This window comes from Apis cerana, linkage group LG15 (assembly GCF_029169275.1).
Source record: "Apis cerana isolate GH-2021 linkage group LG15, AcerK_1.0, whole genome shotgun sequence".
In the NCBI taxonomy this organism is placed as follows: domain Eukaryota; kingdom Metazoa; phylum Arthropoda; class Insecta; order Hymenoptera; family Apidae; genus Apis; species Apis cerana.
The window spans coordinates 6,470,768-6,490,927 of record NC_083866.1 but is presented as its reverse complement, the minus strand read 5'-3'; the positions used below and the strand labels follow the sequence as shown (position 1 = coordinate 6,490,927).

The 20,160-nt window shown below is 38.3% G+C and overlaps 3 protein-coding genes across 21 annotated transcripts; 1 reads left to right on the top strand and 2 right to left on the bottom strand.

Moving 5' to 3' along the window:
• Nucleotides 1-323: 323 nt before the first annotated feature.
• On the bottom strand, nucleotides 324-1,618 carry LOC107996306 (general odorant-binding protein 83a-like). Its single transcript, XM_017054283.3, has 5 exons — nucleotides 1,165-1,618; nucleotides 1,032-1,089; nucleotides 734-928; nucleotides 586-650; nucleotides 324-513 (listed from the first exon to the last, which is right to left on the bottom strand). The coding sequence occupies exons 1-5, from the start codon at nucleotides 1,216-1,218 to the stop codon at nucleotides 487-489; spliced, it is 399 nt and encodes a 132-aa protein (XP_016909772.1). The 5' UTR covers nucleotides 1,219-1,618; the 3' UTR covers nucleotides 324-486.
• A 948-nt stretch (nucleotides 1,619-2,566) lies between these two features.
• LOC107996305 (double-stranded RNA-specific editase Adar) lies at nucleotides 2,567-14,249 on the top strand. 18 transcript variants are annotated; one of them, XR_009832929.1, is made up of 11 exons: nucleotides 2,567-3,257; nucleotides 3,331-3,496; nucleotides 4,632-4,708; nucleotides 4,791-4,851; nucleotides 5,033-5,863; nucleotides 5,953-6,338; nucleotides 6,442-6,736; nucleotides 6,829-6,936; nucleotides 12,581-12,689; nucleotides 13,888-14,082; nucleotides 14,162-14,249. XR_009832929.1 is itself a non-coding variant. In XM_017054280.3 (10 exons), exons 1-9 carry the CDS (start codon nucleotides 2,934-2,936, stop codon nucleotides 7,192-7,194), a joined length of 2,430 nt encoding a protein of 809 aa, XP_016909769.1. In that variant the 5' UTR covers nucleotides 2,567-2,933; the 3' UTR covers nucleotides 7,195-7,204; nucleotides 12,581-14,249. The 18 variants fall into 18 exon arrangements, 11 of the variants coding, with proteins under 11 accessions (XP_016909769.1, XP_016909771.2, XP_061942157.1 ...); XR_009832927.1 differs by adding an exon at nucleotides 7,096-7,204 and having other exon boundaries at nucleotides 6,829-7,019; nucleotides 12,581-12,955; nucleotides 13,082-14,249; XR_009832926.1 differs by adding an exon at nucleotides 7,096-7,204 and having other exon boundaries at nucleotides 6,829-7,019; nucleotides 12,581-14,082.
• Nucleotides 8,115-18,536, bottom strand: LOC107996304 (major facilitator superfamily domain-containing protein 6). 2 transcript variants are annotated; one of them, XM_062086172.1, is made up of 11 exons: nucleotides 17,717-18,536; nucleotides 16,896-17,412; nucleotides 16,432-16,812; nucleotides 16,232-16,353; nucleotides 15,945-16,170; nucleotides 15,735-15,869; nucleotides 15,403-15,672; nucleotides 15,059-15,317; nucleotides 14,575-14,868; nucleotides 14,423-14,482; nucleotides 8,115-14,112 (listed from the first exon to the last, which is right to left on the bottom strand). In XM_062086172.1, the coding sequence occupies exons 1-11, from the start codon at nucleotides 18,124-18,126 to the stop codon at nucleotides 14,102-14,104; spliced, it is 2,685 nt and encodes an 894-aa protein (XP_061942156.1). In that variant the 5' UTR covers nucleotides 18,127-18,536; the 3' UTR covers nucleotides 8,115-14,101. The 2 variants fall into 2 exon arrangements, with proteins under 2 accessions (XP_061942156.1, XP_016909766.2); XM_017054277.3 differs by having other exon boundaries at nucleotides 14,376-14,482; nucleotides 17,717-18,535.
• Between the last annotated feature and the right edge of the window lie 1,624 nt (nucleotides 18,537-20,160).

The following is a 20,160-nucleotide window of genomic DNA, read 5'->3' as shown; positions in this document are numbered from 1 at the left end:
GTACATAGAGGAAGAAACGAGAAGAATGGCTCGGTTGGTGAAAGTTAATTTCCGCGAGACGGCAATGTCTCGATGAAAATGCAATGTCGTCGGAAGTTTCGCTCGATCACTCGTCGAATGATTTTCCTTCCGGTTTGTTGCGCTTACGTATATGGGAGGGAATAAATCTCTCCCCCAACAAAAGCGGAGATGAAGACCTCGCGAAATGAAACTTCCTCCTCCTTCGACAAGTTGATTCGCTCTTTTGATACCGTTCGTGATAAATGAGGTGAACTAGACCCCTCCCCCTCTCCTCCCCCCAATTACAATTCAACTTCGAATCTTGCATTAGTCCTCTATTCTTTTTTTTCTTTTTTTCTTTTCTTCTTTTTTTTTTTTTTTTTATTTCTTATCGCATATATAATTACGCGAAAACGGAATTCGTCTCCTTTTCTTGAATATACTCGAGCGTTTCCCCTGCGGCTACCACTCTCTCAGTGAGGAGTTTTAAAGGAAAGGGACGGTCTGCAAAACCTGTAACGCGAATGTAACGTAAGAATTTTCGGGGAACGAATGTGCGTTCAAATTCGGATACCTCGGACTTACCTCGGGATGAAATTCCACGTAACATTTGACCAATTGGTAGGCTTTCTCGCAAGGATCTTCATTTTCTAGATACAGGATAATTATTCTATAGGAGGAAATCTATGTAGAACATGGAAAAAAGGATGAAAGAAAATTTTGGAACACTCACGGATAGATTTACACTTGTTGAACAATTTTTTCGTCGAGTCTTGCATGCTTCGTGGAAGGTGCCGAAGTGCTTTTTGCACGTCCACTTCTGCGTTCTTGTCCAGAATACCATGTTTCGTCATGAAACATTTCAAGTAGCATTTCAAGTTTTGGTCGTCCTGCTCCATATCTCCAGCTTTCATCTTTTTCAACGCCACTGTAACGTTGAGAGGAGAGAATATTAATTAAATTAATTAATCAACCGAGTTGAGTCGAAATTCGTCGAGTTTTTTTATAATTATTAAAGCTCAATAGAATACCCCATGAAACTTTCGATTCTTTCCGACAATCCTTCTTAATGTCCGCCTCGCCGAAACACTGAAAAAAGGGAACGCGAATCTTTTGAAAGAAATTTTTTTTTATTCGATCCTTTCATAAAGAATCCTCGCTTACCAAGAAAATTAAGGTTATAACCAGTATGAAAAAAAAATGGTAATTTTTGAACATGTTTCCCCTGATTTTCTCGATTCACGAAAACAACAATATAGAAACAATATAGAAACTGCCTCGAAGTCAAGATTCCAACTGAGACCTTATCAACTCAATAACCAGTTGTTATCCGACCATTCGCATAAATGTCAAAGTTTGTATAGATCAACGTGGCTCGTGGTTGTGTTTGGCGATTAATCAAGAAATCCAGTTCAAAACATTTCGCTAATTAATGATTAATATATCTATTAATCTTATACCGCGTGTTAGAATGGATGCAACATCGATTTATCGTACAATTTATTTGTACATCCATCCTTAAGATAATCTGTCAGATATAGAAAATCGAAATATCGTGTTCAACGAAAGCCTTCGAACGATATGTATTAATCATAGGTTATCAAGATACTAGGGAATCACGGAATAAATCGAAATGTATCTACATATGTCGGAAATGACGCGTATCGCATTGAGAGAATTTAAGGTGTTGAAAAAAAAGTGGAAGGATTTCTTTCCGTTTCTCCTTCTCTCTTTTTCTCTTTTGTAGAAATGCAAAAGGAAGGATTGAACGACTCGCGAGTTTTTTCAAAGAAACGTTGAATCCCATGAATATTTTACTATTCTGTCTGTCGCGGAGTAAGTCAATTTGTCTTCCGTAGAACGAACAAAAAGCTTGCGAACTTTTTCCCCTGGAAGCCAGGGTAACGTTGAGATACGTCTTCGATCAACTGAAATATTTCAGACAGTTAAAAAATATTCTTTTCCTTTATTATTTCCTTACTGCGTTTCGTTCGTTGTTTCTTTCGTTAAGAACTCTTCGTCTTCGTCTTTCTTGTTAAATCTTATTAAATTAGGCTCGATTTCGAATTTTTAATCGTTAAAAATTTATTTCATTTTACGTTGTTTATCATGGATACGAATATTTTAAAATATTAAAAAAAAAAAAAAGTATAATGTTATTTGTATATTTTTCATTGGAAACGAAAAAATAATTTGACCGCTAGGAACCGTTAAAAACGGATTCAATGTGTATGGATATGTGATCACGTTACAAAGACAAAAGAGTAACGCTTAGAAAAACTTAGAACCCTATTATATATATATTAATTAGAAGCCTATAATATCAATCATTGTATTTATTTTCTTAGAAGGAATTAAAGTAACCTCAATTAAACACAATAATAAAGGAAAACATATTTCCTTGGATTTTGGAAATGTAATATATAAATTATCTATATTACGAAGAATACCATTTATGTGTATCTGTCATGTTTATATATTCGTGTTCATCGCATTCGCAAACAGCATTCTATCCCCTCTATCGCAGTTACTATAAGGTGGGGGACCTATTACGTCTTAACGGTTATAGTTTTTTGTCCTGAAGCCTCAGAAAGTGATCGTTTACAAAGGAGCGTTGAGTTTACGTTCCTTGAAACATTTGTGAAACATCTTAAGATTCATTGTTGTCTGATGGAGAAGAAAAAACATATAAAAGTGAAATAAATATTCGTCACCACGTTATATCTCACATATTTTCTACTCAATTTTATCAGATAATATAATAGATTATTTTCAATATCACGTGTTTCGCCTAACTTTATAATCATGTTCCGTGATTGAAATGTGACATAGTATGAAATTTCAATCGGTTGTTCAAATATTCGGTTCACTCGTGCATACTCGACATTCGAAAAGATCATATCAGACAAACTAGATAAACTATTAAACACACGATGAACAAGAAGAAAGTGAAAAAAGATTCAATGAAGAAGGATGAAATTTTTCAACAGATCGAATCTCCTTCTTCTAATTGTGCCATTGAAAATGATTTAACTGATAATTTTGAAGCACACGAATTTCAGAGTAATGAAACGAAAGAATCTGTTAAAACGAAAGAATCTGTTGAAACGAAAGAATCTGTTGAAACGAAAGAATCTGTTGAAACGAATACGAAATCTCAATTAAGAAGAATTATGAAACGTAGAAATAAGATATATCAGAGAGTGCAAAAAAAAATGAATGTGATAAAAAGTATAACATTATGTGCTGATTATTTGGTGATTAATTTGTTAAGAATTTTGAATTTTTTTTTTGTTAATTTTGATTTAACAATTATAAATTTACTCGCAGGAAAAAAACACATCAAATTCAGAAAAATCTGTCAAACACGAAGATCTTTGTATATTGACAATTGATTTATTAAATGAACTTTTGTTGTTAGCCAAAAAAATTAGTCCAGATTTATTATTTTTTATAATCAAATATATCATGAAAATGAGGAATATAGCGAAAGAAGGTAGGTTAATAATTTTTAATAAAATATTTAATATTTTCGAATTATTATAAATATGTTCTATATATTCGTTATTAAATACGGATAAAGTGTGCTGTTATCCTGTGTAATTAAGGTGATACGTGTTCTTCAGTTTTTTTGTAATATAAAATTAGAAAAATGTCTCTTAGCACAGTACAGAAGAATATATATTTACTCGTAAAAATGCTCAGTGACAAGCATATGATGTTATTTGATAGTAGATATGATATTTTTAGCCAATTTACATGCCTATTTTTATGAAATTATATTCGAAATCAATCGATCAAATTATCTACGTTCCTTTAAGGAGATTTGTTTCTAACTTCACGCGATATATTGCTCATGTAGTCTTTTCATGATTTTACGCGTGAATGATAATCGCATATTTTGGTTATGTTGTGTAATAATATATATCGACAAATTTTTAAAGAACATGAAGAGAAAAAAAAAAAGACATTTTATGTTTTTGTAATAGTAATATAAGATTATTTTTGGTTATTCTTAGAGGGAAATATAAAAATAAGAGATCATATACGTATAAGTATCTGTCTTCGTTACACTTTAAACTTTTTGCGCATCGTTACCCTGATTCTAGCAGAAGAGTCTCGTCTTTTAAATCGACTCCCCGCGCGAGTTTTCTTTGTCGTGTGCGCAGTACTCTGCGCAGTAAACAAGCTGCGCTAGTACGTATAAGGTGTGTTATTCATCGATATACACATATAATCAAATAACACATTGGTTGAACGTTTTTCCTCGCGTCGTGAATGTGAAATAATTTTACGTACATATGCGGCACGTATTGTTCGATTGCATAAGAAATTTGCGATTAAGGAACGTGCGATGAATTAGGTTATGTATCGTCTAGGAAAAAAACAGCAGTGGCGCTGCGGACATATCACGGCACGAGTATAATTAAAATCAATGTAACAGTGCAGTGTTTCGAGACGAACTTCTTTTAGGTGCATTTATCTGTTGGGCAAGAAATGTCGAACGGATTAACAGTGTTGAAAGATGAAAAAGACATCAAGGAAACAAGTATGAAATTCACATCGATTTTTTTAATAAACCATCGTGTATACAATTTTCATATTCGTATTCTTTTTATTTCAATCTCTAGATTGCAATATATCCATGGGTAGTGATTTCATTCCCCTATCTCCCACAAAAGGATCACAGGAAGGACACCTGACAGGGGTGAGTTTCAATTAATTAAATTTATTTTTGGTGCAGAAATCTGTTTCAAATCCATAGCAGTAGCTTGTTGTCCTCTTCACAGATGGAGCAGCCAAACATTTGCAAACAAATTTTGAAGAGACCTGCTGAATCGGAATTTGAAGGTCAGTGACCGATTCAATATCACGTTATTAAATATATAGCATTATTACGCATAATCCTTTTAATAGAAACAAGCAGAACACGGATCACCTTATAAATTTTTCAGGTCCAACTTTTTTTGAACAAAGAGAGATCTGGAAGAAAATAATTCAAGCAAATTAATGTATTTATTATTTTTGTTAGGTGCATCTAGTCCAAAGAAGCGTCACAAGAATCCACAGCCCAAGAATGCAGTATGTGCTTTAAATGAATTAAAAAGTGGTGCAGTGTATAAAGTTGTTGACCAAACTGGCCCCACACATGCTCCAATATTTACAATAGCAGTACAAATTGATGGTCAAACTTATGAAGGCAAAGGACGTACTAAGAAAATGGCAAAACATGCTGCTGCTGAACTTGCACTAAGAAATATTGTTCAATTTAGAAATACACCAGAAGTTCATCAAGCTATTAACACTTGTCAACCTTCTATTCCCCTTGAACCAGATTTTACGAGCGATGTCACGGAACGCGATAATCATCTAGTCAATGCTTTTAAAACTTTAACTCAAGAACCAAAGAACACAAATAAATTTTTAGAAAAAGGTCCTGTAGCGCTTATTAACGAATTATATCCTGGTGTAGTATATAAATGTGTTTCTGACAATGGTGAAAGCTATGCAAAATTTACAATATCGGTGACAATTGATGGAGAAACATTCGAGGGAACTGGACCAAGTAAAAAATTAGCAAAAGCTGCGGCTAGTAAAGCAGCATTAGCTAAATTAAGGAACGTTCACAGTTCCTCGTTCTGTATACCGCTTCCGGTTCGCGTTTTGCCAAACTTCCCCAGTAGTGGCCACTGGCAAGATCAAATGTCTTTACCTCAAATGTTAGCTGATAAAATTGGGAAAATGGTGAATCAAAAATTTAGCGAATTAATTCAATTAAAACCGCAACATGCTCGTCGTAAAGTTTTAGCTGGCATTGTTCAAACTAAAGGTTCAGATGCGGAATTAATATGTGTAACAACTGGTGAGACATTATTTTTCTAAATATTTTTTTTTCTATAAATCAAAATTGATTTAAGAAAAAATTATATTGTCTATTTTAAATAAACAAAGGTACAAAGTGTGTCTCGGGAGAACATCTAAGTGTCAGTGGTGGTGCACTGAATGATTGTCATGCCGAAGTGGTAGCGAGAAGATGTTTATGCGAATATTTATATAAACAATTGGAACTTCACACGGAGGACCGGGCTGCGGAATCTATTTTAGAACCAGCAAAGAAAGGATTTAAACTAAAACAAGGCATTCAGTTTCATTTGTACATAAATACCGCACCATGTGGTGATGCAAGAATATTTTCACCTCACGAAGAGAATGAATCCGTCGACAAACATCCAAATCGAAGAGCAAGAGGTCAATTGCGAACTAAAATAGAGTCCGGAGAAGGTACCATTCCCGTAAAAAGCAGCGAGGGTATTCAAACATGGGACGGTGTGCTTATGGTATGATGTATTTCAAATATACTAACTAAATTCGATGAAGCAAATATCTTCAATTCTTATATAAAGAATTCCTTTATACGCAAATATTTACTTCATCTTACAGGGCCAAAGACTGCTGACGATGTCGTGTTCGGACAAAATAGCTCGGTGGAACGTACTTGGCGTGCAAGGTGCACTCTTGAGCTACTTCATCGAGCCAATTTACTTCCACAGCATCGTTCTTGGCAGTCTATTGAACCCAAGCCATATGTATAGGGCGGTCTGCGGACGTATTGAAAATACGATCCAAGGATTACCGCCTCCATATAGACTCAATAAACCACTTATGAGTCTTATTACTTCGTCAGAGGTGAGACAACCTGGAAAAGCACCTAATTACAGCGTTAATTGGACAATCGGTATGAAAACAAAAAAAAAGAAAAGAAAGAAAGAAAGAAAAGAAAAGAAAAAGTATATGAGGAATTCTATTATAATTTGATGTATTTTATAGGTCAACTAGAAGCTGAAGTAATAAATTGTACTACTGGAAAAGACGAATTAGGAAAACCTTCTAGAATATCAAAACAAGGGCTGTTCAGAAGATTTTACAACTTATTAGGTAAACTTAATACTATTGAAGATGCTGATAAAAATCAGTGTCGTCATTATTTAGATGCAAAATCTTCCGTACAGAATTACTCGGTAAGTCGAAATATTTTCGTTATATATCAGTGCGAATTGCGTTCATCACTATTTCGTTCGATTTTCTCTACAACAGCTTGCCAAGCATCAGTTGAAGGAAGCTTTCGTAAAGGCACATCTAGGCAGTTGGGTTAAGAAACCAATCGAACAAGATATGTTTGAAGTTGATATCTGACTAAATCAGGGTAATGATAAGATCTCAGCAGATGATACGATTTTTCGGCTGTCAGACTACGTAGTTCCTACTGCAAACTAGACCACTCGTTCAGCGTGTTATGATATGGCAGAATGCGGCATCAGTAAAGCATAAATCGTAGGTTCTCATACATGTCTGGTGATTTTGGTTATACGATTCTGTCGTATATATCGTGTGTTCAGAGTGTAAAAAAAAAAAAAAAAACACAAGCCCTTGTTGGTTACTGGTTATCTTGTCTTCGAGCCGTCGAAGGTTTTACGATTCGATAGTTGCTCAGTTTAGATATAGGATTATCATAACTTTCGATACTTCGAATTATAATCTTAATCAATTAATTAGTGTGATGTCAATTTCGACAAATTTTATAGACTGGTAGATGTATACAAAAATAATAAATTTTATTTCGCAACACGAATCAGGCAAAGAAAGATTACACGTTGTGAATTTACTATTTGCGTATTGAATTCGATCAATTTTAATATTTGACACATATCTGAAAATCAGTTTTACGATCGGAAATTTTTAAAGCGGATATTTAATAATGAAAAAAAAAGTAAATACCTCTTGGTAATTACTCTAAATTATTCGTAAAGAGAGGGAGAAGAAAAAAATTTAAATTGACAAAACATCTCGGGTTTTTATTCGTGCCTGCAGTATTTTCTAGGCTTTAGAAGTAACAGTGATATATAACGTGCATCAAGTTACATCCCTAAAGGCTGTGACCGAGTATAGAATTGTTAATGCAAATTAAATACTTTGTTGCGAAGTTCAACGAAATAAGACAGGAATCGATTCCTTGTCGGCGCATTAAATTTCTTTCGTATCTATTTTCGTTTAAATCCTTCATTTTTTGTTTTTTTTTTTTTCAAAGGTATAGCATTGGATTATTTTTTATACTAATAATAATAATAATAATAATAATAATAATAATAATAATAATAATAATAATAATAATAATAATCGTCGACAAAGAATCGGCCCTCGACAGTTCGACGTTGTTATTATTGGTTTTTATAGGGAACAAATGACAGAGGAACTGTGTGATTAAGAATTAGCGTGAAAGTATGGATGAATTATGAGTGTAGAAATATATTATATTAATAATAGTTTAGAGAATCCTAAGATCATTGCCTCACTGTGCCAGTATTATACACTTAATGCGATTCTGCCGTAATGACACACTGCCCGGTGTCGGTCCAGTTTTGCATGAGAAACTCGACAAATGTACAAATTAATTTCGTTGCAATATTTCCTACTAGTATTAGAAGCAATCAACCTTCAAAAAAAAAAAAAAAACAAAAAAAATATACATATATGATAGTATTATTGAATTTTATTTATAAGAAAATATTAAGATTTATTTGACGATATTATATATCGTATTTCCGTTTCATTCCTTTTTTTTAAACAATGATTCCATCGGTGTAAAAATATTTAGTAACAAGTCGGAACCAAACATGATATAATGCCAAAGATAAGCTAATTTAACCGATGTTCGCTTATTTTTTAATAAATTTTATTATTATTGTTTAATGTAATTTATATACTTCTTTATATTGACATGTTATGTCACCGACGATTAATTGTTCTTGGCGCTTCATGTATAAAAGAACAAATTTTATGAATAATCGCATTTCGCTGCTTGCTTCTTGCCTTTTGCATATATTAAATGTGAATTTAATCTTTATGAACACGCATTTAAATTACTTATAATTACATATAATATGTACTAACTTTTTCGTCCAAAATAACCAAATTAGCATTTCACTCGTAAAAATAATCTTTTTAATCTGGATCGACTGTATTTACGGAATTAATTTGTGGTGTATCGAGCGAGAGAGAGAGAGAGAGAGAGAGAGAGAGAGAGTGAGTGAGAGAAAGAGAGGTAAAAAGAAAAAAGGCAGGTGTACACGCAAATAGTATCATAGATAAAGAATACATTTTAAAAAAATCGCCAAAAAATGCGTGACACGAAAGACAAATTTAAAAATCACGTATTTATCGTTTTCTCGCATCGTATAAAATCATTAGTAAGTTTTACGACAGTATTTTAAATTTTTAGAACGATAGTATTTTTATTATGTAGAAAGTAATCGGTTTTTCTTGACTCTTCCGTAACTTTCACCTATCTTTGTGAATCACGTCGCGTATACACTTTATATATACGTATGTATAATATATATTACATTATTATACACGCTGATCCGATAGAAATACCATTTAGTGATCAGTGATCAGAAACTTGGAGTGAGCATAATAGCTATTAATTAATTTTATTAGTCCTAGTTAATCAATCTTTGACACGATTTTCGATTCTTCTCCGATCCGTATTCGGGGAAAAAATATAGTTTTAGAAATATCGGTCATAATACGATCTCTCGTAGTCGGCTAGAATTTAAGCTTGACTAGTGCCTCTAGTTGTAACTCTATAATTCATAAGTAATATCGATATAGGCCAAAAAATATCAAATAAATTACCATTTATTTACCAAATATTGGTCGTTATCTTGCAATCATCCCTGTTAAGTTTTAGAATGCATCTCGAACAAAAGAGGGGGGAAAAAATTAAGGGAAAAGAAAAAGAGAATAAAATGCTTGATCGTTACAATTGTTCATATGCGTTTTATCGTACATTTCGAAATTTTAGCCGATATTGCGTCATTTTAGAGATAGCATAAATATAAATTATCATATGCGTTATAATTTTTGATATCCATTCCAGATAGGAAAATACAACTTGTGTTCGTAGTTTGTAGAAAATTAATATTGTTATTTTTTTATTTTTTTAAATGCATGCTTTTTTGCTACTTGCTTTATAGCCTTGAATGCCATTTTATCATTTGCGCAAATTAAAACTGTAATTATACATATATATATATATATATTACGAATTTACTTTATATTTATACAAACAGATAGATTGATGAACGAAGGGCAAGGATAAAAAAAAATTCCATCGTCTTTTTTTTTTTTTTGAAACTGTATATTAATTACATCGTTACTGTATATTATATATTCTTCTTCTGTTAATAGTCTATTAATGATGCTGTACCTATCGTACAGCTATCGTTTATCGCGCTTCGCACATGAATCCCTCGACAGGCCTTCTTTCTTGAGAATTCAATGAACTCTTCAGCTCGTCGATAAACAGCGGAAACGACTGAATCGAATTTGAGCTACTTCAGTCTTGTCGAACGCGAGAACTTGTTAAGAAAAAAAAAAAAAAAAAGAAACTTGTAACAGACACGCGATAATAGTGTAATACACATAAATAGAATAAAAGATCTGAATCCGTGTTCTCAATCCGCGATCTCATCGTGTTTCTTTATCTTTGGAGAAATATCAGGGACGAAAAGAATAATTTATCGATCGTTCGAGCGATGATATCGAGCGAGACGAAGCGACCACGTGCGAAGCGACTGTTCCTCGAACATTACATCGATTTTTTTTTTCATTTACTTAATCATCAATTTCAAATATGATATGTATCGAGTTCGCCAAATGTTCCTTTTCATGCATTTTCATCCCTATAATATATATTTATATATATATATCCTCCATTTTAGTTACGGTGGCTGTTACGAAATATATATGGGTGAAAAGTATGCTCGAGCAAAAGTCGCTCAAAAAGAAGAAGAAGAGAAAAAGAAAGAGGAAGAAAATCGAGAAAGAGATATTAATAGAGGTGAAATTAAAATTAAAATCCACCGTGTTTCCTTCGATAATAGTAAGATTGATTTAATCTTAATTCGTAAGACGTAGCAATGCTACGATCCCCTACAATATATCCGAATAATAATATCCCTTCAGTTCCTACGTTTTTCACATTTAGAATAGTTCTTGCCGAAATTTCATATCGCTTAAATTTACGTGGTAGGAAGACTTGGAGTAAAACACATCGTTCAAGATTGTTGTCCTGTTGACAGTGACTTGCAATGTATGCTTGTCAAGAGTTGTACTCGATTTAATAGCGAGCTTGTTGTCGAAGAAACGCGAAACAAATCACTGATAACTTATCTGTATTTAGTTCGAGCACGCCTTTCACCGGATACCGTGTGTAACAGTGTAACAAATCTAACAGGCTTGACGGCGATTATTTTTTTTCTTTTTCTTTTTCTTTTTTTTTTTTCTTTTCTTTCTTTTTAAATCTACGAAAGCAAATGATAAATGGACCGCTAGAAGCAATGTCGAACGAAGTAAAACCGTGTTTAAATTATCGGAAAAATCATGCGAGTCGAGTATGATCGACCGATTATTTCTAAGCGTTGAATCCATCCATCCATCCGTGCTTATTCGACCATTCCTCTATATTGCGTTTCGATGATTAATCGATAAGTGATCCCATTGTGTATCGTGCACGTGCATATTTGTCGCGAGACGAATCCACGTTTTTTCCTTTTTTTTTCTTTTTTTTTTTTTTCCATCGCGCGATTACAACATTGGTTATTAAATAGATAACACGATTACGATTATTGGCCAATAATACACGGCCATATACGGCCGTTACTATCTACTTGATTTCGGTGGAAGGTGTCCTCGAAAAAACCAGTGTTCAGTCCAGGGGAACGATCGAAACGAGTAAACAAAACATCACCCCCCTGCGTACGACACGTGTTCGTTCATTCGCGATTACACGATTACGATTTAATTAATGTAATTGTAGCGATAATGTTAATGCAATACCGAGCTAAAAAGCACTGTGACACTCTGTGAAACTCTACATGCCTTACGATTTGTAAATCTCGTACATACGTACGTACGTACGTATGTTGTATGTATGTATTTGTGTATGTATGAATATGTAAGGTGTCAACATGCTAGCTTGTGCCTCGGGAAATGAGATTCGTTTTAGGTTGTTTACCCGAATCAAATCGAACGGAATGTAGAAAACTCTAAATCGGGATTGGATTCGAATCTGAACCGATTCAACGTACGAACACGCACTTCTTTCAATTTCGAATGCTTTTCACATTGAAAGAGGAATGGAATCGAGTGCGTTTGAGGCGAACGTTTCCTGCCGAAATGAGAATTAAGGATAAACGGATAAAGAGGAGGAACAACCGATGGCTCGAACGTAAAAATTTCGATGTCGATTCGGGCGGAGGCGCAATATTAATAATAATTATTTCGAGTTTTTCAGCCCACGCTTTATCACGGATCCGCTTAATCGTTCTTCCATAATCAACAATTTATCATACACCTATATCACGGGATTAAACGTGTTAATGCTTAATAAAACTGTACTTTGATAGACTACTCGATATACTATAATAGTAATAATAATAATAATAATAAATAATAGTAATAATAATAATAATAATAATAATAATAATAATAATTACAATACGTGTGAAACGTTTTACAGGATACAACACGCAACGAGCAACGTTCAGCCTAGAAAACGGAAAACAACGTTGGTGAACGAGAGAAGAGTCAAAGTTGCTTGTAATTCACACGCGAGAGAAACGAAGATAATAAGTATTTACAATATAACTATAATCTAGATATTCTCGTGACGATTTATCCGAGAATATTAGATTAACGCGTTAACAATGATCAGATTCGTAACGAAACGAGAGAAGCCGAGTAATAGATTTGCACGTCAAGATACACGATAATAATTACATCGAGCTGCATTCGAGGACGACACGGTACGATTCGAGTCTAACCCTCCATTTCCCCCCCCTCGAGGAATTTTATCTCCCTCAAGTATTTCCACGAGCGCGACTATCGTTTCATCGTACGTATATTCATTTCTCTATTCTTTCTTGTATTCTACATCTCACGCTGAAAATAGAAGATCGTGCGCATCGACGAGAAACTGGCAGTCTTCCTCGATCGATCTGAATATCTTTCTCGTTTTCAGAAAATATATAGCTCGAATGATACCGTGGAATGCGAGTCTTGTTTGCATAAGGATAACGAGTTTTCGTTGAAGCGACCCCGCAGATCGTGTTGTGCCGTACTACACGTTGTCAGGTATATCTCGCGAGATAGATACATATTAATCTTCGAAACATCATCGTCTGTACATCGTTAATTCTTCTTATTCGCCGATCTCTGACGATCCAGCCACGTGGCACGCGAATTTATTACGCCCACGTAGCCGAGCTTGTCAAAATATCGCCGATTTCTCACACGTTAGAACACGCCCTTAATCACGAAATATCTTGTTATATATCTTGGATGGCACGTCTCCTTCGACTCGACGCTCGAGATTCTTTTCGAGAGTTTCGATCGTTCAATGCAAGGAGCCTTCGTCTCGCGGACTGTTTCGCGGACGTTAATCTCATCTGATCGAAATTTACCCTTTGGTGCCCCCGATGAGCGCATTTGGCGACAACGCATTAGCATTCGCAAAATGATCCTTTCGATAATATATTTAACCGTAAACAACAACATCTCGGGGAACAGGCACTTTTCGTCATTCTATCGATCACGGTCAATATTTTTCTATTTCGATCGAATTTTCTTTATTCTTTATTATTCTCTTCTCTATATATATATATAACGTCGAGATCGATTCGTCGAAAGCGTAATTTCCATCCCATTAATTAGTTAGCGAACGTTTCTAATTTAAAATGCAATGATATGGTCGCTCCTCCAAGGAGGCACCAAGGGGTTTCCGTTAATCGAGCCTGCTTGACCGTAAAAATTTCTTCTGCCTAGCACTTCGAAGCTGGTCCTTCGTTCGTTGGTTCTCCGGTGAACGAGCCGATTACCGACCAACGTTCCACGAGCATCCTGATCACCTCAAGTGGGATCGAACATCCCGGACTGTTACCACTCGTAGTCGTCCTGATGGAAAGGGTTGGTGCATGGTTGTTGAGCGTGTAGATGGGTCACTATCGGCGGTGGTTTAAACAGGTCCAATTCTCTGATCACCTCATTGTAAAGCTGCGGGGAAAAGAAGACACGGGAAGATTAAATATAACTCGTTTTCCAGATCGAGACACCGGCGATGATTATATATAATGAGATAGGGGCACGAAAAGAAATAAAGAAAAAAAATTGTTTTTCGCTCAGAGAGTATAGCCTTGCGTAGAAGTTTTCTCTATCTATCTATCTATTCTTTTTTCTCTTTCTTTTCCTTTTTCTTTTTTTTTTTCTAACAAACGTCTTTCTTGTAGACGTTTTAGTTAGAAATGATTTTACTAAACCTGGAAGCTCCTACGGATATACTCGTCCCCTCCATTGCCAGTCATACCGTAATTATATTCGCCTGCGCCTCCGCTGTTCAGAAATGGATTCGTCGGGTTCACTGGGCCTGTATGCGATACATATTTCTCCGATTATTCGCGATACAACGATAGAGATTGGACAGACGGAAGTACTGGTAACAGAGATACGTATTCTTACCGCCATTCGCACCTGGTACACCGAGATTTCCGCCCGTGGTCTGATAAGTAGCCCCGTACCCGGTCTCCTGATTAGCCAGCTCGTGTAATCTGGTCGAGCTGAGGGCACGAGGGATGGCGTTGCTGGGTACGCCATGCGGCGCCAGGTGGGTCGCCTCCGCTACCTGATGCGGATCCTCCGTTTGGGGCAATTCGGACACGAAACCGGTGTCCTTCCTGTAGAAGTTGATGAAGATGAACGCGCCAAGGACCACGATGCAGATGAGGCCGTAAGCTCTGAACGTGGCAGTTGTCCCTGTTTCAGAAAAGAGACAATTTTCCCTCGAATTCCTTCTTCCAACTGTTCTGTTCTATCATAAGGGGTATACGTCCCTTGCGAATAATAATTTATCACCTCGAATCGATATCGAATTTAACTTTCTTTTTATTTCCTTCTTTCTTTCCTTTGCGTCGCGACAAAGAGACTGCGGAATGAGCTAGCTCACCGTAAGCATTTACGAACATGCCACCGATCACTGCCCCGCATCCCCTGCCAAGCCCGTGATGGATTCCTTGAAGAACGCCTTGCGCGCTTGTACGCAGTTGAGGAGGCGTGTTGTGAGAGATGTAGCTGCAACACGCTGCCCAGACCGCCGCGTGGGTTATCCCTTGAATGAATTCGAACGGCAACACCCACCACGGGATAGTGAGCCAGGATATGTAGAGGAATCGGAGAACGTTCCCCCCCAGCCCCATGCACAATACCTGAAACCAATGAAGTTGCAAATGATCGAAAGAAAATCGCCAAGAATCGCGTTGTAAATTCTTTTTTCTTGAAGAGTTAAGCTACCTTCACGTGACCGATCTGACGGATTAGTTTGAAACTGAAGAAGTAGGCGAATATCTCGGAAATATGGTTGATGACAGAGGCGACGCCGAAGAGAGTCGGTGTTCCACCGTAATCTTGAAGATGCCAGAAGAGGAAGGTGAAGATCAAGCCGATGCCAAAGCCCATGAACCAGGCGACGAACAGAAAGGAAGCGCATTTCAGATTCTTGAATTGCTTCAGCACGGTCACCCATTCCGGGATCTCTCGCATCGTTTGAGCGAACATTTTCGTCTGAAAATTAATACAAATTGTGAGAATTCCTTCGATATTTTAAAGATCATCAAGAAATATACCTTGTCTTCCGGAGGTTGCGGCTTTGGATTCACCGCCGCCGACGAGTCTTGGAGACTGGGTAGGTTCAATTGCTGAGACAGTTGGCTCTGCAGCTGTTCCTCCCTCGTTGGCTCCGCGGGAGGCTTCTCCACTTCCTGCGTGGAATTATTTGCACGATTAACAGTGACTCGATACGTGTATTCCACGCGTGTTGATTAGAGATCGCTCACCGGTTCCGCTATCGGGAAATCGTACTTGAAGTTGATCTGGGTTGCGGTGATGAGAGCGGCGCCCATGAGGACGCTGAAGATGGCGAAGCAGATCGTGTAGTTCTTCTCCCTTGCGTCTGGGCCGCAAGGATGCTCTGAGAACGCGGTGCTGTGATCCAACGCGATACCCACGAAGAACATGGCCAGGCCCCAGCCCAAGCTGCCGAACATTCGCTGGTGACCGTATCTGCGCGGAGAGAGAGAGAGATGCAAAGAGATCTGGACGGAAACAGGATGGAACGTTTTACCTATCCGCGTCCTCGCCTAGCAATGTGATCACAGCGGAGTCCGCGAGAGTGATGGCGGGAGCCGAGAAGAATTCTCCCACTATGACCAGCAACAGCAGCAGGAAGAAGGTTTTCTGGATGTCCTGGATAAGGGACGATTACTTATTCGATTAATTATTCGAAAAAGAAAGAAGAGAAAATCGACTTGGAACGATTCGTGCCGGTAATCTGTAGACGATCGAGCTGAACAGAGGCTTCACCCAACCCTTGTTCTCCTGCTCGTTGTAATTCGCTGCGTAGGACACGGTGTGAGGGCTCTGGCCAGAGTGAGGTATCCTGACATATCGTTTTGTCCTGACCAATGGCGGTTCCATCTCCTCCATATCGTTTTCCTCTTCCTCGTCCTCGTTCAAAGACATCTTTCGCAGTTTCTTCATCGTGGACCACTGTTGCCGAGGCTCGAACACGCTCGAATCGTTCTCCGTCCAAGTTTCCTTGTCCGCGTCTCGTTTCACCATCACCTTGGTCGGGGGTGGTTTCACCCTGGTTTTGGTGTGCGTGTACGCTTTCTTCAGCGGTTTCCCCTCGTCCAAAGGTTGGTTCTGGAACAAACGCGTTCCTCCTCTTCGAGAAAAATTCCTCTCTCAAATATAAATACGCTTACTTCGAAAAGTAAGAAACTCACGTTGAGAAAACGCTTGTACTCGAGCACGTCGGCAGGACGGTTTTTCCTTTGCAAAGTTTCAAAGTCGATCGTCTTCGCTTCGGGATCGTTCTCCTCGAACACCAGTTGTTTGTACTTGAGATCCTCGACAGGGCTGTCCTCGGTCGTGATCGATCCCTGTCGCGTCTCTCTTCGATACCTGTTGTTATCGTAATTTCCCTTCTGCACCGACTTGTGCTCCTTCCTCGTTTGCGAGCGGAGCGCCGTCAACGGATCCAGATTCGTGTTCTTTCGCAATCTCTCGAACACCACGTTGTCCGCTATTTCTAAACATTCCTCGTCATTTTGACGGTAAAAGTCTTCGAGGCTGGTGGATCGCTTGACTATCCTAGTTTTCGGGTTCGGCGCTTCCAACCATTCCGTGCTGTTCCTTCTAACCATGCACGAAGTGGCCGGCGGTTGCATGAAGGCCAGGGGTAGAGTGAAGATGATCCAGCAAGAGAGGGAGGCTAGAAAGATCAACTTGCCCTTCTGCCATCTGAAAGGAAATCGATATCATATCTCCCCAGATAAATTTGGATCTTGTGCAATTCTTATTAACCCTCGAACCGAACGAATCGATAAAGGGTTGAAGCATTCTCTCTCTCTCTGCATAACCCACGCAATATTATATGCTCGACGATAAGATCGAGTGACCGAGTTGAGAAAAATTGTTTGCACGTGCTGATCGACCAACGAAAAAAAAAAAGGAAGAGAAGAAGACGGGAAGAAGAGTTTTTGTAATCAGCACTCTTTTCAATGATAACATAATCGAGTATCGAAATTCAATCGGAGCTTCTCACCTGTCAGCCAGCGAGCCCCAGAAAGGCGCGCTGAGGAATTCGATGAAAGGTCTGAGCCCCATCAGAAGGCCGCATTGGCCGGCGTTCATCCCCATCTGCTTGAAATAGACGCCCATCAGCGGGAAGAGGGAGCCGAACGCCGAGTAGAAGAAGAAATAGAACGTCTTCACCGTGAGCAGTTCTTGGTCCACGGAGCCGAACAGGTACTCGATCACGTCGCTCTTTCCACGGATCTTGTGCGTCGCCTCCTTCGCCTGGGGATAAAGGCTCGGGTCGACCTCGCCGTGGGCATGGGGGTCGACCATGGGCCTGACGCCTGGCACCTGTGGTAACGTTCTACCACCTGACTCCTGTTGTTGCCCACCCTCCGTTGCCCCGTAATCGTAATCCTCGTGCCCATAATTCTGCATGGCTGCTGGGACGCGATTAAACAACTTGGATCGACTCCACCTCGCCCTTCACTCCCCTCGAAACACTTTCCAACGACACTGTCCACGAATCGACGTCCAGACGCTGGTGTCCAGGATCCGGCCAAAGATCGGACGTTCCGCGACCGATTCGCATCGAATCGGGCCCCGCCTTCCAACGACAACAACTTCCTCTCGAGTCGAACGGAGAGAGAGAGAGGGGGGAGAGAGGGGAGAGAGAGAAAAAGAGATTCGCCCGTGTCTCGAGTGTCGAGTCGCGTTTCGGGGATCACCGAAGCTACAATCCTTTTACGACGAGCGTCGAATCGATGGCCAACCGCCGTGCCACCGCCGTGCTCGCGAATCGATAGTCCTGACAGTGCGCCCGCGCAACTTCATCCCCTTGCGCACCCTATAGTCTCGACCGGTGGTGACACAACTACTAGCAATGGGCCTATCCTAGCCTGTCCTATCGACGAGTTGCGATCTCTCGCAATATAATATTTTTTTAAATAATAATAATTTTCCACGAGATTTCCAATAACTTGTAATTAATGATGGAAATTTAAATTTAGTCGGAAACGACGAACGTTACGTATTGGAGGATCGAGGAAATTTTTGATACTTTTTAAATGATAATTTTGAATAATTTGTGATTAATGATGGCAATTTGAAGAAATTTTAAATTTAATTGGAAGAATTAATTGGAAACGTAAGGATTGGAAGATGGAAGAAACGAAGGATGAAAATTTGCAGTTCGGGTTTATCAGGGATCGCATCAAGGGATAGATTCATCGGAATTTTCAAAGAAAACAAATTGTTCGTAGGTTAAACGCGTCTCAAATCCTTCGCCCGACTAATCTAATCGTGACATCTTAGCTTTTGTTTCTTTTTTTTCTCCTATTTTCGAATGGGATATTTTGCGTTGCATCGTTCTTGCATCATTCTTGCGCCATCGAGTTGAGTCGTATGCACCGGATATCCGGTTTTCAAGCATGTGGTAACGATGTATATGCGTATCTTCGTATCTTTGCTTACTATTATTTTCATTCTCGGTTTTTCTATTCTATCTATTTTTTCCGATATCGATTGACCTGTTTAATTAATGAATACAAAATATGAATAATCTGCACATTTTTTTTTTTTTTTTTGCTTCTTCAAAGGTTATCAACCGAGGAATGAAACGGACGAGAAGAAAGTCTCACCTCGTCCGAGTTTCCAGACAGATGTTTAGGGAAACCCTGTCCATGCTGACAACGAACGTGCGTTGAATGTCGGAGACCTTGACCCGCAACCATCGTTCCTTCTTTTATCTCGTATAGTAGAATCGTAGAGCGTTTCGTTCGATTCGTTGTTATCGCGTGCAGCGACAAGGGCGTTGCAACTTTGTCAACCCAATTTCTTTTTCTATTATCGTGCGCAGTCTGCCATAATTTGTTAATCAAAGGGATACAATTGTACACGAGAGAAAGAAGTAATGGAAATTATTCCGGAAGTAATAACTTGCCAGTAATCTTGGCGCATCGAAGATTTTGGACGGATGGAAAAAAAGCTTTCCACTCCATTTTCCATTCGAGAGATTGTTCTCATTCGTTAGAGAATGACGCATCTGATATCGGGGAATCGTGTATCTTGGCGCAGAGCACGATGCACACGCGTGATTGTACAATTTTCTCTCGATGGTGTGATAAAAACTGAGGCTGGGACGCGAATACGTCACGGAGCGAGGGAGGAATCTATCGTTTCTATTCGTTCGAGGCGACTTTTTTTCCTTTTTTTTCTTCTTAATTCTTGCCAAAAATGCGACGCTTAAGTGTAATGAGACGTTGGAAAGGGAAGACACATCGTGTTAAACTTATCGAAAGACGGAAACGATCGAGGCAAAAAAAGGAAAGGCAACGAATCGTTAACCATTGATCGTTCATCGCTCGTGCCCATGGTGGTAATTTAAATAAAAAAAAAAAGAAATGAAAAATCTCGTGACGCAAACGCGGTTTGGCCTTATTTCAAAGTTCAAGTATGAAAGGAGCACGCTAG

Coding starts and splice junctions, on each gene's coding strand:
- LOC107996306 (XM_017054283.3), bottom strand. CDS start 1,218: ATGTTCAAAAATTACCATTTTTTTTTCATACTGGTTATAACCTTAATT. Junction 1,090..1,164: donor TTATAACCTTAATTTTCTTG/GTAAGCGAGGAT, acceptor CCCTTTTTTCAG/TGTTTCGGCGAGGCGGACAT. Junction 929..1,031: donor AGAATCGAAAGTTTCATGGG/GTATTCTATTGA, acceptor TCAACGTTACAG/TGGCGTTGAAAAAGATGAAA.
- LOC107996305 (XM_062086173.1), top strand. CDS start 2,934: ATGAACAAGAAGAAAGTGAAAAAAGATTCAATGAAGAAGGATGAAATT. Junction 3,497..4,631: donor GAGGAATATAGCGAAAGAAG/GTAGGTTAATAA, acceptor TTCAATCTCTAG/ATTGCAATATATCCATGGGT. Junction 5,864..5,952: donor ATTAATATGTGTAACAACTG/GTGAGACATTAT, acceptor AAATAAACAAAG/GTACAAAGTGTGTCTCGGGA.
- LOC107996304 (XM_017054277.3), bottom strand. CDS start 18,126: ATGCAGAATTATGGGCACGAGGATTACGATTACGGGGCAACGGAGGGT. Junction 17,413..17,716: donor TGGGGCTCGCTGGCTGACAG/GTGAGAAGCTCC, acceptor ATTTCCTTTCAG/ATGGCAGAAGGGCAAGTTGA. Junction 15,870..15,944: donor ATTTCCCGATAGCGGAACCG/GTGAGCGATCTC, acceptor AATTCCACGCAG/GAAGTGGAGAAGCCTCCCGC.